General features: G+C 45.5%; 1 protein-coding gene across 1 annotated transcript in view; it reads left to right on the forward strand.

Moving 5' to 3' along the window:
- Positions 1–871: 871 nt before the first annotated feature.
- Positions 872–14,182, forward strand: part of MUC13 (mucin 13, cell surface associated) — a 30,737-nt gene continuing 17,426 nt past the window's right edge. Inside the window, exons 1-6 of the mRNA XM_009887312.1 lie at positions 872–901; positions 9,707–9,843; positions 11,215–11,258; positions 12,121–12,171; positions 12,962–13,018; positions 13,802–13,858. Of these exons, the coding sequence (XP_009885614.1) occupies positions 872–901; positions 9,707–9,843; positions 11,215–11,258; positions 12,121–12,171; positions 12,962–13,018; positions 13,802–13,858 (376 nt within the window). The remainder of the gene's footprint in view (positions 902–9,706; positions 9,844–11,214; positions 11,259–12,120; positions 12,172–12,961; positions 13,019–13,801; positions 13,859–14,182) is intronic.

Below are 14,182 nucleotides of genomic sequence, written 5' to 3' on the forward strand. Positions count from 1 at the left end.
TGCCACCGGGATCCTCTCTGGCTGCTTCCATCTCTGCCACAAACTAAGCACCCTCTAGCAGTGGACTGGGGTTTGTCACTCCTGTCAGATGTGAGAAGGGTCTTCACACACCCCTCAAGCCCAATTCCAAATGTGGATGCTTCTCTGTTCAGTATCTAACTCCCTGTAGGATGTCTGAGTAACTGCAGCTTATTTCTCAGACTATTTAGATTACTTTTAGCTCCTGCAAACTGCAAATTTTGAGCACACTGGATGTTTTTGCCAAGGGGAATTGCTCTCCACTATCCAAGAGTATAAGATAGAAGTGGCATGTTTCTTGTAAGGAGGATGCAAGTGGTTCAGCCAGACGTGGGGAAAGGAAGAAAAACTACGCCAACACTGCACGGAAGTCTGCTCTTGCTACTGGCTGCTGTGGAAAGCTAGGGGAGCAGTCAGCAGGGGCCCATGGGCAGTTGTGTGGGTGTATTTTTGATTAACTTTGGAAAAAATGCTAATTGTGTTGCTTGACAGGAAAAGATGTGGGAGACAAGCGTTTGCTGCTGTGGTGCTCTGCCAATTGTGCTGACAAAAACCCACAGAAATACCCCCGGCAGTCAGCCTAGGAGAGGCAGCCCCGGTGAACGGAGCAGCAAAACGCAGATTTGAGGGATCATTCAAAAGGGAGGCTCGAACGTGCAGCTTCCCTCTGTCCCTGCCGTGCACCACTGCTCGCCCTGGCCAGCCCTCCCAGCTGCACTGGAAAAATCTGGGGCTTTTTGCATGCTGTTGAAATGTCACAGCACTGAATTGGGCTATATGAGGAAGAAACAGGACAGGGACATTTTGATGCCCTTTGCCCTTCACATCTAAAGCATTAGGTAGTACAGCGGCAATGAATGTCATTGGTGTTGCGGCGTTTCTCGTAAGTCCCACTGTCATGGTCATGTCCTGAGTCACCCCTTGTGACCAGCCTTCTGACAGGTATTTGCCTTCACGCTGAGCGGTAGTAAAAGGCTTTAAAAACAGCATGCAATTGCAGTTAGGGAGAGGTGTTTGTCATATTGTGAAATTGTTTATGCCAATACTTCTAAACGTTGTTTGCCGGGACCTGAGTGAGCAGCAGAGCGGGTTTGGACATTGCTGCAGACGCGCCGAGTGCTTCCCCAGGGCTTGTCTCTAACGCTGGTCAATGGCCATATCCGTTCCAAAACCAGCTGGCCATCTCATTCCCTCATAGTGATATTTAATCTTTAGTTTTCTTCCTTAAATTAACAAGAACGGATGCTTTTTACTTAAATGCTCTTCCTATGCCGACTAATGTTTTTTCCTCTTTACACACAAAGGACCTAATCCAGCATCCATTATAGTGGCCGGGCTAACTCTCCCATGGACCATAATGAAGTTTTTTTTAGTCCTGAAGTATTCCACCACCAGGGTCATCAGTGTGTAGTACACGCTTTCCTGTGGCTCTGTGTTCTGCCTATCTCTGTGATACTGTTGCTGCCTTTCCATGCTGTATTTATTTTTTTGAAGTATACTTATTACTGCAGCAGAACCTGTATTATGTGAGATTGAGCAAAACAGGCTCAAGATCTGAAACACCTTCCTGAGAAGAGAATGAATGTGAATTTAGTGTAGTTGTTTTACTGATCAGCCAACTTGTTTCCTATCATGTAAGATCTTCTAGGGACATAGAGGTGATTCCTGCAGTCACAGATAAGAACTCTTCAGTTCACTCTTACTTGTTCTTTCAGAAATGAAGCAAGATCTCCCAGTTTCAAAGGGGGTATGCGCTGTGTGCTTTTAAGTTTTCAGGAGCTTTGCAATGTGTATTTAATTCTCTGTTCCCTTGAACTGCTGAAATTAAAAAGCAGAACAGAAATCCATGAAGGGGCAAGAAATAACAACCAAAAAAAAAAAAAGCAAAAAGAAAGGAATATGCTTACACGTTTTGGAGAAGTAAATGTCTAAAGCAAGTGTGGCTTCTGTACTGTAAGGTCATATGTGGGATGACACCTCTTCTGTGTCTAGTTTGTGTTGCATGTGCGTAATATCCTTGTTAAGGGAAAACCTAAAGAGGATGCCTGATGATCCTCAAAAGTAGTATGTAAATGACAAGTTCTCTGGTTGTTATTCTGGTAAAACGTTAGAAGGGATGGGAGTCTTGCTTGGGTGAATGACTACAGCAGGCATCCCCCAGATCTGCAAAATCCTACATGGAAGAGTCCTGTGGAACACAGTAAAAACTGATCACTTCTCTTGAACAATGCCATAGAATTCACCTGACATGAAAGGTCTCCAATGAAATCTGCTAGGATAGGCTTACTTTAAAGAAAAAAACCCTAAGCAATATTTAATAGTTTCCTTTTTTAAAGGAAATTCTCTTAAACTCAGTCATTTGTTTTAAGTCCTGTTAAGTTCTACAAGACTTTCTCCTAACAGAAAGTCAAACTTGGCGTGTAACATCATAAAGGTTTATTTGAGCAGCTTTCAGAATTGCAGTAATAAAGCTCGCCTTTTGTAAGCTGTTTCAAAAGGTAAATTTTCAGCATTTGTTTGTGCTTCTTTATAAACCTGAATGTAGACCTGCTTTATGTTCTTGACATTGCCCTCTTTCCTTCCTTGTATCTCTGAATGTTTGCTTCCAAGTCGCTGGGGTTCTGAGGACATTTTCCAAACCAGTATTATTTAAAGTTGTATCATATTTTCAGCCTCCACTAATTATACAGTACTGTAGTAGCAAAATGTAATTTTTAAGGATTGGATTATTTTTATACTTGCATCCAATATTATTAAATCTGGCGTTCTAGTCAGTATTATAAAAGGATACAATAAAACAACGAATATTACTATGTCTCAGCTTTTTTATTGTCTTTAGCTTTCACTGTAGAGAGATGCATATGCAATTTTAGATTGTTTCAATTATTATTAGAAATCTAATCTATACAATAAGAAATGTTACACTTCTTTTGTTCTTCTGGTGGTGCTTGGTGATTGAATAACTGAAGTGAAAAGCAAGGAGGAAATGGGTACGTTCTCTTAGTTGTGCTAAATGAACTTCTGCTCAGCTAAAATACAAGTTCTGTTCTGATATGTTTATTTCAGTAGCATTAAGCAACTCGTTTAATTTTAATTTTTTCCTTAATTTAATTTATCATCCCGCTGGAGTTGGAAGAGAAATGGTGAAGTTGTGTGTTTGCGTGTGTGACTACATGTTGGAGGGGAGGAAAACCTCAGGAGAGGTTGATGCGGCAGGGCTGTTTGCAAGGGCAAGGGACTGGACCTGACCACAGTGGAATCAGGCCTGCCTCACTAAGTGTCACTGGGGACTGTGAAGAATATACAGCTGAATGTGTCTCAGAGGAAGGAGAAGGGTACCAGATGAACACAATGTCCAGCCCAGGCTGCTGGGAAGAGGTGTGATGTGGAAGAGCATCTGGAGTAATGGCAGGTATGTTCACCTGGGACAATCTTTTCCTATATTGCTCCAGAGGAGTACAACACTCTACTGCAATAGCAATCTTGTGGCACTAAGGTGGAATTCATCTGTTTTACCAAAAGTTGGGTATCCTGTTTGAACCACCATCTGGCACCTCCAGTAGCCATGAAAAAAGACAAGTGTCCACAGAGGGTAGCTCACCCCGTGGTAAGATATCCCTCACATTTGACAGTAGTGTCGCAAGACCCCACACTAGACAGCTGCCTTAGATGAAGTGAGTGCTACTTGCAGAGGAATGGTGAGTCTAGAACATACTTGTTACATCCCGAAACTTCAGTCTACTTTCTACGGTGATATAGTACAGAATTGTGGTATATGTCTGTTCCTTGTCTAGTAAGACCCCAGGGGGAAAATAAAGAAGAGAGTAACTCAATTAAATCCTGAGGTTCTGTCAGTTTCCAAGAGACAGGCTGTTATAGCGACTCGGTTTTGTTACCAATACTATTGCAAATTGTTGTATTTTCTGTGTGACATTGGTACCTTTTAAGGAAATTGGCAGTGCAAAAGTCCTGGTTACAACATTGCCATGAGACTAGGTAAAAGACCTTTGCAGTTATGGACAAACACGTGGTTTAGCAGTCCTGCCCACTTCAGGTTTGCATACCAGTGCCTCTGAGACCATCATCATGCATTCATCCACAGTGTGTGCCCTCAACCATCTTGGGAACCACCTGAAAAGAAATCAAAGTTCACGTGCTTCCCCTGATTATGGGTGGTTCTGTATGTATATAGCACTTTGATATAGACTTTCTGGAGGTTTTTTTGAACTTTCAACTAATTACAACATGTATTTCTACTTGTATATGTAATATACAATTGATGAACCAAATTTATCGGAGATAGCAAAATGTATAGGAATCTAATAAAGAAGAGGATTGAAAAAATACACAAGAAAGTATCCAGCTGACGCACATGAAGAGCTATAGAAGACACTTGTTCCTACTCTAACATATGCCTTCTCGCAGCATGACTGCCCCTTGATTACATGCAACTTACAGTTAAATTAGGCTGCACCTCCTAATAGATAAACAAGGCCTTCTACCTTTCATACTTATTTTTCCTGCCACGAACAAAGATCAAGACAAAAAAACAACTACTGTGTTTGTTTCTAAATGCAGCACACTTTTTATTCCATAATAATCATACATCAGTGTTTTTGATTGTTGTATCTGAGCTTTGATGCACAACAGTTTTACTTCTGGAAAGTTATTTAGTAGTTTCTGCAAAGACTTTTCTCTGTAATTCCTTAAAGGACATCACAACTGCTGTGGCTGTCTGAGTCTGTCTGGACTAACAGTCAACTATCTATTGTTTAAATGTGTGCTTAATAAATTCATTTGAGCTGCTGATGTTTCACTGACATCAGATCTCCTGTTTTGGTAATTCTCTGTATCTGTTCTCCTAAACTGACAAATCTCTATTATAATTCCCCCATGCATTGGCAAGCAATAGGGCATATGCAGCCTGTCACCCTCCTTTCTGCGGGGGGATCCTGTTGTGACCACTGTTGTGTCACAAAATGGACAGGGAAGGGCAAGCAGAGACAAAAAGATCTGGTATGTGAAGATGTATGTCTATTCAACGCATTATTTCCTGGTAGAACTAATGCATTGCAAATGATTCACACTTCCCAAACTGTGATTGTGATAAACAGGAACAGCCAGGTAAGAATGGAATTGAACTCTAAAAATATAGGTAATATGCCAGGCCCTGATGTGCATTCACCATAGAGAACAATTTTAATGTTCAGGACTACACACTCAACCAGTAGATACCAGTGTAGCCAGCAAATCAACACCATTTACACCTGCTGAAGACCTGCCCCTCATTTTCAATAGTGTTCTGGGAAGTTCTCTTGGTCCTTTATGCTTGCTTCACAGCAAACAGGAAGATTTTAAGACCTGGATTAGTCTAGTTGCACCTTGAGGCAGAATTGGAAAATTGGGATGTATTGTGATGACTGAAAAGTCTAGATATGGGGGATGGACATTGCCAGAGGGCTGGTGGCACACACATCTGCCAAACACCCTCCGCAGCCAGGTTTGTCCCCCTCTGCACACTGATTTCCAGCTGAAGCATGTGTTGTGGCTCCTTGTCTTGGCTTCAGTTGGGATAGAGTTGATTTTCCTCCTAGTAACAGCTGTGTTTTTGATTTAGTATGAGAATAATGTTGATAACACTTATTGTTTTAGTTGTTGCTAAGTAATGTTTATATTAAGTCAAGGACTTTTTCAGTTTCCCATAGAAGCTGAGAGGGAGCATAGACAGGACAAACTGGCCAAAGAAATATTCCACACTATAGGTGTCATGCTCTGTATATAAAAGGGGGATGGCTAGGGGGCAGATTGCTGCTCGGGACAGGCTAGGCAGTCGATCATCAGGTGATGAGAGAAAGTGTATTGCATCACTTTATTTTTGTATATTCTTTTACCATTATTATTATTATTGTTGTTGTTATTATTATTGTTGTTGTTGTTATTATTATTATTTCCTCTTCCGTTACTGTTCTATTGAACTGTCTTTAACTCAATCCATGAGGTTTTTCCTCCCTCTTCTCCCTACCCTACTGGGTGGGGGGAATGAGTGAAGAGCTGGGTGGGGTTAAGCCAGCTAGTTGCTGGCTGGGGTTAAACCACTATGCTGCCCAGATGGCCAGTGTCTGGGGTTGTTGGGTCTCCCAGGGGACTCACAGCACTGAGTCCTCAGGAACGTAACGATTTACTCTAATGAGATTTCGGGGTTAGTTTTCAGGTGCCCCCTGAGGCGAAGCTTGGAGGGTGGTGGTGGCCTGGGGTAGAGGTCGGACACTGCCCGAGCAGGGAGGCACAGCACTCTGGTGTCAACACTCCCCAGGTATTTCCATCCCTTTTTCTGTCAGCTCCCTGGCAAAGGAGATCTTTAAGGAGGTGCCGAGAGGAACCGAATGGGCTGGGATAGGTGACTGGCATGGGAGCGAGCAGCAGCAGGGCAGGAGCTGGATCCAGCACGGCCGGACAGGCCCACCACCCTGGAGAAGGCTGGGGGCAGCCCCCATGACCAGGCCCTGGGCCTGGCCCTGAACCCCCCTGGTGGATGGGGGGACAACATTGAGACCCCGATACTGGCCTCCCCTCAGAGACTGGGATTTCCCCCACCCTGCATAGCCACCATGGTGACCATGCAGAGTGTCCACCATGGGGCTCCCTCAGGAGCTGCAGGCCGGTCTCAGGCTGCCATGGGGTGACTGTGGTGACTGGGGGTAGGTGCAGGGAGCAGGCAGCACTGAAGAGGCTTTGGGGCTGGAAGGGCAAATGAAGGTGTAGACAAAACATCCCTCAGCACCCTGAGCAGGTCCGTGTGGCAGGGCGCAGAGGGATAAAGCTGCTCGTCCCCTGTGCCAGCAGGGAGGCACCCAGCCATTTTTGCTGTCCATAAGCCACTGATGCTTCCTGGTTCGGTGCAAGTTAAAAGTTTAGAATCATAGCATAGTTTGGGTTGGAAGAGACCTTTAAAGGCCATCTAGTCCAACCTCCCCTACAACGCGCAGGGACAGCTTCAACTAGAGCAGGTTGCTCAGAGCCCCGTCCAACCTGACCTTGAATATTCCCAGGGATGGGGCATCTACCACCTCTCAGGGCAACCTGTGCTATTGTTTCACGACCCTCACTGTCAAAAATTTCTTCCTTATATGTAGTCCAAATCTACTGTCTTTTAGCTTGAAACCATTACCCCTTGTCTTATCACAACAGGCTCTGCTGAAAAGTTTGTCCCCATCTTTCTTGCAAGCCCTCTTGAAGTACTGAAACGCTGCAACAAGGTATCCCCGGACTGTTCGCTCCTCCAGGCTGAGTAACCCAAAGTGTCTCAGCCTGTCCTCACAGGAGAGGTGCTCTAGCCCTCTGATCATTTTTGATGCCCTCCTTGGGACCTGCTCCAGTTTAGGACAACCCTAATCTCAGGAATGACTTGAGTAATACTTCTGGTTTCTCCTACCCTCCTACATACAAGGACAGCCACTCTCTGAATATGAGATTACTACACAAGACTACATATCTTACTCTTAAAGCAGCAGACCAAACAAAAGCAGGTGAAGGAAGGGGAGAGGCGTTTAACACACAGAGCTGTTACTTCTCATTCGGAAACGTATTTGTAACCTGCCAGTGTTTGTGGTAGTGGAGTTTGCCAGAGGACACCAGCTCCACAGCCTTTAAAGGTGGCTTTGCAGGACATACACCAATGGGTTGCTCATCCTTCTTGTCCATGTCTGATAATGACAGGATAACTTATGTTTATTTCATCATTCATTTATTTTTATTATGTTTGTTGAGTCCGTAACACACATAAGATGGCAGCAAACAGAACAGCCATAATCACTGCCAGAAAGGCCAAGGTCAGTCCTATTTCTTTGATGTCAAAGATGCAAGTGTTTTCTGCTGCTTTTTACCCCGTTGAGCAGTAAGAAGTGCTTCGGCATAAAATTTTGCTTGTAAGGAAAGAACAACTCGGGTCTGAAGCACAGAGCTTGTCTGTACCAGTACTTTATTGTAGAGGAAGTGATCACGTGGATCCCAGGTACTCTGCTCCTAATACATAATTAATACGCCTTGGGATGGGATAGCTTCTTCCACTTTAAGAGCAGATTATACAGCACCTTCCATTTAGTGTGCACTGAAGGTGTCAGTATGGAGAGCTGGCAGGGGATAGCTGCTGTGCTGTCAGTTCCCCCATCAGCTTATTTAGAAGTAACTTCCTTGTGTCAACAGGTCTCAAGCATTTATGACTTAAAGGAGGAACACTGGAGGTCCAGAAATCTCCTCCCAGCCTGAGGAAGAAGAAAAACACAGCTTGGATCTATCATTTGCTGTTTGCCACCATGACGTCAGCTCGGGGCTGAACTCTTTACCTGTGGCTGGGACTTTAAATGAGCTGATGACAGAAGAGAAAAGTACTTTCTCTTAGGTTTAGCAGCAAGTGGCAGCAGCCACAGAAGCGGCAATGAGACGCCAGGTATTGCTCGCAGTGTTGCTCAGCCTGGCGCTGAGCCTTTCCAAAGGTAAGAAACACTATCTTCTGTTTTGGGATTTATCAGGGCCGCTATTCTGTGGCAGTGAATGGATTGCTTAGTACTTTCAGCAGCTGCTGAGAGCCTGGAGGTCAGTGGCAATACACAATTCGGCATGTCTAGATTTTGATTAATTAACAACAAAAAATGTCACTGAAAGCCAACAGTTTTCCTTGTTCACAGAACAATGCAAAATCACTGGTGCTTGTGATTAACCTAATTTAGCCTATTCCAAGAGCAGTTTTCAGGACCTGCACACTGGACCCAGGTAATTCAAGCTCTGTTACAGTCAAAACAAAAGGTGTGACTGTTCCACTCCAGTACCCAGGGAAAGGAGTGTTGCCGCTGGCCTTCCAGCCGGAGGGTCCTTAAACAGTCAATCTGGAAAGCAGCGCCTCCTGAGCTGGCTTGCAACCCTCCTGTTGAAATTAACGGGAACTTCATTACCAACTTGAGTGGCAGAGGGTTGCAGCGTGGTCTGTTCAAACTGAAGGGCAGGTGTCATTCCTTAAGTCACTTACTACTTTTTCAGACGTTGTGACAAACTTGTTAGTTGTGGCCTAGAGCTTCTGCCCAAACTTGCCTGTCCCTGATATTCAGTGACAGATAGCAGTAAGAGAAGGCATTAGCAGAAGTAGAGTTAAGGCAAATATATGAAGAGTTTTGTGGCAACTTGAAGCTGTGAGGAGAGGAACTCCCAGCTAATACCGAGATAAAGTTATGGAGAGAAAGTTGCAGAGATATGAGCCAAATTAAGATCTTCATTGATGCTGTTAAGATTGCAGCTGGTGACAGATGGTTGTGGGTCTCTGTTGATTAGCGTGAGTGAACATATGTATTTCCAGCAACATCTACAACATGCTACAGACCAATGTTTAGCTGTAAATTATAAGCATAGAAGTCTTCGAGATTGTCAGTTGTTTGGTTTTCTGTTTGGAGGCTTGTGGGTATCAGCAAGATGTGAAAAATCTTGACCCAAGAGATTACTTTCACTTACTTGAACAGACTTTGCGTCAGGATGGGCCTGCCCAGAAACCTTTTTCATTCTAAGCAAACATTGTAACAGCTTTGCAGGATTTGTGCATTTGAATAATACTGGCAAAGGCCCTGCCCTGCACAGCAGCCAGATGTCTCTGTTATTCCAGTAAACGCCTAAGTCTATTAACACATCCTGTTTCCTTACACAGAAGGTCGGGTCTAAGCAGATAGAGCAGAGAATAACCACCTTTGCTCAGGTTACCTTTGACAAGCCCATCAGCAAGGTTCAATTGCAGCTCATGTGCACTGCTGTTGCCATGGATGTGATTCTTCCTGGATCCAAAGGGTAGTAGTCCTGGACAATTGTTAGCCAGAGCCTCTACAAGGCTAACAGTTGTTGTACACTAAGGGCTAGCGCTGTAAGAGGTTACTGCCCCAACATCCATTTTGAGAAGACAAACTAAATAATGCTCCAAAACCATGGCCGGTGGCCAGCATAGATTCATATTATCATGGTTATAGACAAAATGTACATTTCTTTACATTGACTGGTGAACATTTAATGCTGGCTATAGGACTCTGTGACCAGTTGAGCCAGAAGATTGGCAGAGAACTGGCACAATTGCTCATGTTTCCCTTTCATCTAGAGGAGACTGATGGATTACTTCAGCTGTTGTCTTTTTGGTGTGTGTTTTCTATGTCAGCATTATTGATCAGAAGAAGAAAGTTTGTAAATTTTGCCTCACTTTGGATTTTCAAAGCCCTACAAAGCTCTTGAAAAGTGAGGTCTATTTTTCAAATGTCTGTTGAGATTTGCAATATTTTTTCTTTGTATATCAGCTACAAGAGTGTGTTAGTGCCAAAGATTCTAGCCAGAAATACATTAGTCTTCCATCTGCATGCTGTTAATGACTTAGATTAAATTATGATTGCAGCGGCATTAACTCAGAGTAAATACGTTTCTTCCTAACTCATATATTAACTAATTCAGATTAAAGTTAGATCATATGATCCAAAATGGCCATTTATCAGTATCACACATTTATCAGCAAAGCTGTTTTATAATTTGCTCTTACTTCTAGACAAAAAACCCCAAAACATTCCATATATTGAGTTAAGAATTACAGAGTTTAAATACAAAATAAACATCCTAAAATTAAATGGATAAAATACTTCAGAAGAGTAAACACAGTAACAGGTAATGCTGAAACTAAAATGTGAGAAAAATTTTCCTTCATCCATTGTCTGGTATCAGCCAGGTTTCTCTTCATTCAGAGAATTACAACAAGGAAGGAAAAGAATGACAAAAGATAATGTATGCTGTCATAACTCCATGGAAGTGATGTCCTGGAAAGAGGGTCTTGATACTACTGATGATAATTTAGCAGAATATATACTCTGCTTACAGTGTCTCCTTGAATTTGTTACAGCATAGGAGAAGGTATTAGCAAAGGCAGTCATTCTTCCACGGCTGCTCCGAAGGAGCCTATATAGAGTTTTTAATAATGCCTGTCCTGAGAGCATTTTCCACAGTTACAAATTAGCCATATATGTAGATCTTGAGGTTAATGTATTTTTTGTGGATTAAGCTGAGTTCTAGAGCAGAATCTGAAGAGTCATTGTGAACTTGTTAACTGTGGAGTGCAGTATCATGTAAATATAATTAAAAACTGCGACTACTGAATATGTGTGATGCTAAAATTGCTGCTTGTTTAAGGGATGAGAAAAGTAAATTGGCACAGCAAGTGAAGGCAGCATTAGGTAAGACCAGAGCTCCGCTAGCTCTCAGGGAGCAAATGCGCTAGCAGATGGGATGCCCTTGACACTGCTCTAGCAGCCAGCACTGGTGTGCGGTGCCGCCTTGGGAGAGTGGTGGGAGCTTTCCTGCAGGGACACATGTCTGTGCCAGCAAATCAGCATGCCATAATTGCTTAGAGGAGAAAGGCAGGAAGGGTACAAAACTGCTATTGGTGGGAAGCAGCCAAATGCCAGAGTGTGGGAAAAGGATAATGAGGGAAAGCACGACACTAATGAGGCACTAGGCCTGGGGAGAGCCTAAGGCAGACCAAGGCTGCCCACGGCTGTGGCTCCTCAGGTCCATGAACAGATCCCAAGACACTCATCTGGTTCTCACATCCTTGCCATGCAGGAACAGTTGCTGCTTTCACAGTTTTCCGAAAACAGTGTCACCCAGCAGGCCATCATGGGTGGCACATTCATGAGCTGACGGGTGCCCTCTGCATGCTCTGGAAGCTGATGTTGGCTGTGTGGTTCTGCCCTGGGAGGGTGGAGGGAGCCTTCCTGCAAGGAGATATGCACTCACTGGTGGCTGAGACAGCTGTGGGCAGTGAGTGCAGCTGAGCCTGGAGCTGTATTGCCATGTGGGGAATGTGCTGAAGCCCTGGGATTTGGGGGAGGATGGGCCATGAACACTTCAGACCCCACAGGAGTCACAGCCAGGGAGAGCCTAAGGCAGGGCAAGGCTGCCCATGGCTGTGGCTGCTCAGCCCCATGCAGGTCCCCCACTTACCTTCTCAGAGGTTGTCCTGCATACACAGAGTTCCACAAGGTTTTTCCTCCACATAATGCTAAGCAGTGCTGCCATTTCTCTTCCTTTCATCAGGAAATGTCCCTGAATCAACTACTGCCACACCTGAGCCAACACCAATTTCAGGTAAGGAGCATAAGCCCTCAGGTGGCCCATTATAAAGACAGGTTGGAGTAACTCATTCCCAGGGAGCTCTGCAGCCCCCACAGGCGGGGATGTGTTCCTCTTCTTGGGTTTCCCCAAGTTTATTGAGTTGCAGAGTGCCAGATGAAGTCTACAACTCCTCTCCTGCCTTCCTACTCTGACCCTCCTCATGTTTACTGTGAGGGAAATGTGTTGATGATGATTTCAGCAACACTGTCCCCTTCTGCCTGGTGCCTTTGCCTCCTTGAACAGATCCCAAGACCCACATCTGGTTCTCACATCCTTGTCATGCAGGAACAGTTGCTGCTTCACAATTTTCCCAAAACAGAGTCACTCAGGAGGCCATCAAGGGTGGCACATTCATGAGCTGACGGGTGCCCTCTGCATGCTCTGGAAGCTGATGTTGGCTGTGTGGTTCTGCCCTGGGAGGGTGGAGGGAGCCTTCCTGCAAGGAGATATGCACTCACTGGTGGCTGAGACAGCTGTGGGCAGTGAGTGCAGCTGAGCCTGGAGCTGTATTGCCATGTGGGGAATGTGCTGAAGCCCTGGGATTTGGGGGAGGATGGGCCATGAACACTTCAGACCCCACAGGAGTGACAGCCAGGGAGAGCCTAAGGCAGGGCAAGGCTGCCCATGGCTGTGGCTGCTCAGCCCCATGCAGGTCCCTCACTTACCGGCTCAGAAATTGTCCTGCATACACACAGTTCCACAAGACTTTTCCCACACACAACACTGAGCGGTGCTGCAGTTTCTCTTCTTTTCCCTTCATCAGGAGGTGACCCTGGACCAGGTGATGCCACAGATGAGCCACCAACTGAAACCACTCCAGGTAAGGAGCAAAAAGCCCTCAGGTGGCCCATTATAAAGACAGGTTGGAGTAACTCATTCCCAGGGAGCTCTGCAGCCCCCACAGGCGGGGATGTGTTCCTCTTCTTGGGTTTCCCCAAGTTTATTTCCTGGCAGAGTTACAAAGCCCCAGATGAAGTCTACAACTCCTCTCCTGCCTTCCTACTCTGACCCTCCTCATGTTTACTGTGAGGGAAATGTGTTGATGATGATTTCAGCAACACTGTCCCCTTCTGGCCGGTGCCTTTGCCTCCTTGAACAGACCCCAAGACCCAACTTGCCATGCTGGAACAGTTGCTGCTTCACAATTTTCCCAAAACAGTGTCACCCAGCAGGCCATCAAGGGTGGCACATTCATGAGCTGACGGGTGCCCTCTGCATGCTCTGGAAGCTGATGTTGGCTGTGTGGTTCTGCCCTGGGAGGGTGGAGGGAGCCTTCCTGCAAGGAGATATGCACTCACTGGTGGCTGAGACAGCTGTGGGCAGTGAGTGCAGCTGAGCCTGGAGCTGTATTGCCATGTGGGGAATGTGCTGAAGCCCTGGGATTTGGGGGAGGATGGGCCATGAACACTTCAGACCCCACAGGAGTCACAGCCAGGGAGAGCCTAAGGCAGGGCAAGGCTGCCCATGGCTGTGGCTGCTCAGCCCCATGCAGGTCCCTCACTTACCGGCTCAGAAATTGTCCTGCATACACACAGTTCCACAAGACTTTTCCCACACACAACACTGAGCGGTGCTGCAGTTTCTCTTCTTTTCCCTTCATCAGGAGGTGACCCTGGACCAGGTGATGCCACAGATGAGCCACCAACTGAAACCACTCCAGGTAAGGAGCAAAAAGCCCTCAGGTGGCCCATTATAAAGACAGGTTGGAGTAACTCATTCCCAGGGAGCTCTGCAGCCCCCCCACAGGCAGGGATGTGGTCCCCTTCCTGGGTTTCCCCAAGTTTATTTCCTGGCAGAGTTACAAAGCCCCAGATGAAGTCTACAACTCCTCTCCTGCCTTCCTACTCTGACCTCCACTGGTGGCTGAGACAGCTGTGGCAGTGAGTGCAGCTGAGCCTGGAGCTGTATTGCCATGTGGGGAATGTGCTGAAGCCCTGGGATTTGGGGGAGGATGGGCCATGAACACTTCAGACCCCACAGGAGT

Source organism: Charadrius vociferus, unplaced genomic scaffold, assembly GCF_000708025.1.
Source record: "Charadrius vociferus isolate BGI_N301 unplaced genomic scaffold, ASM70802v2 scaffold385, whole genome shotgun sequence".
In the NCBI taxonomy this organism is placed as follows: Eukaryota; Metazoa; Chordata; class Aves; order Charadriiformes; family Charadriidae; genus Charadrius; species Charadrius vociferus.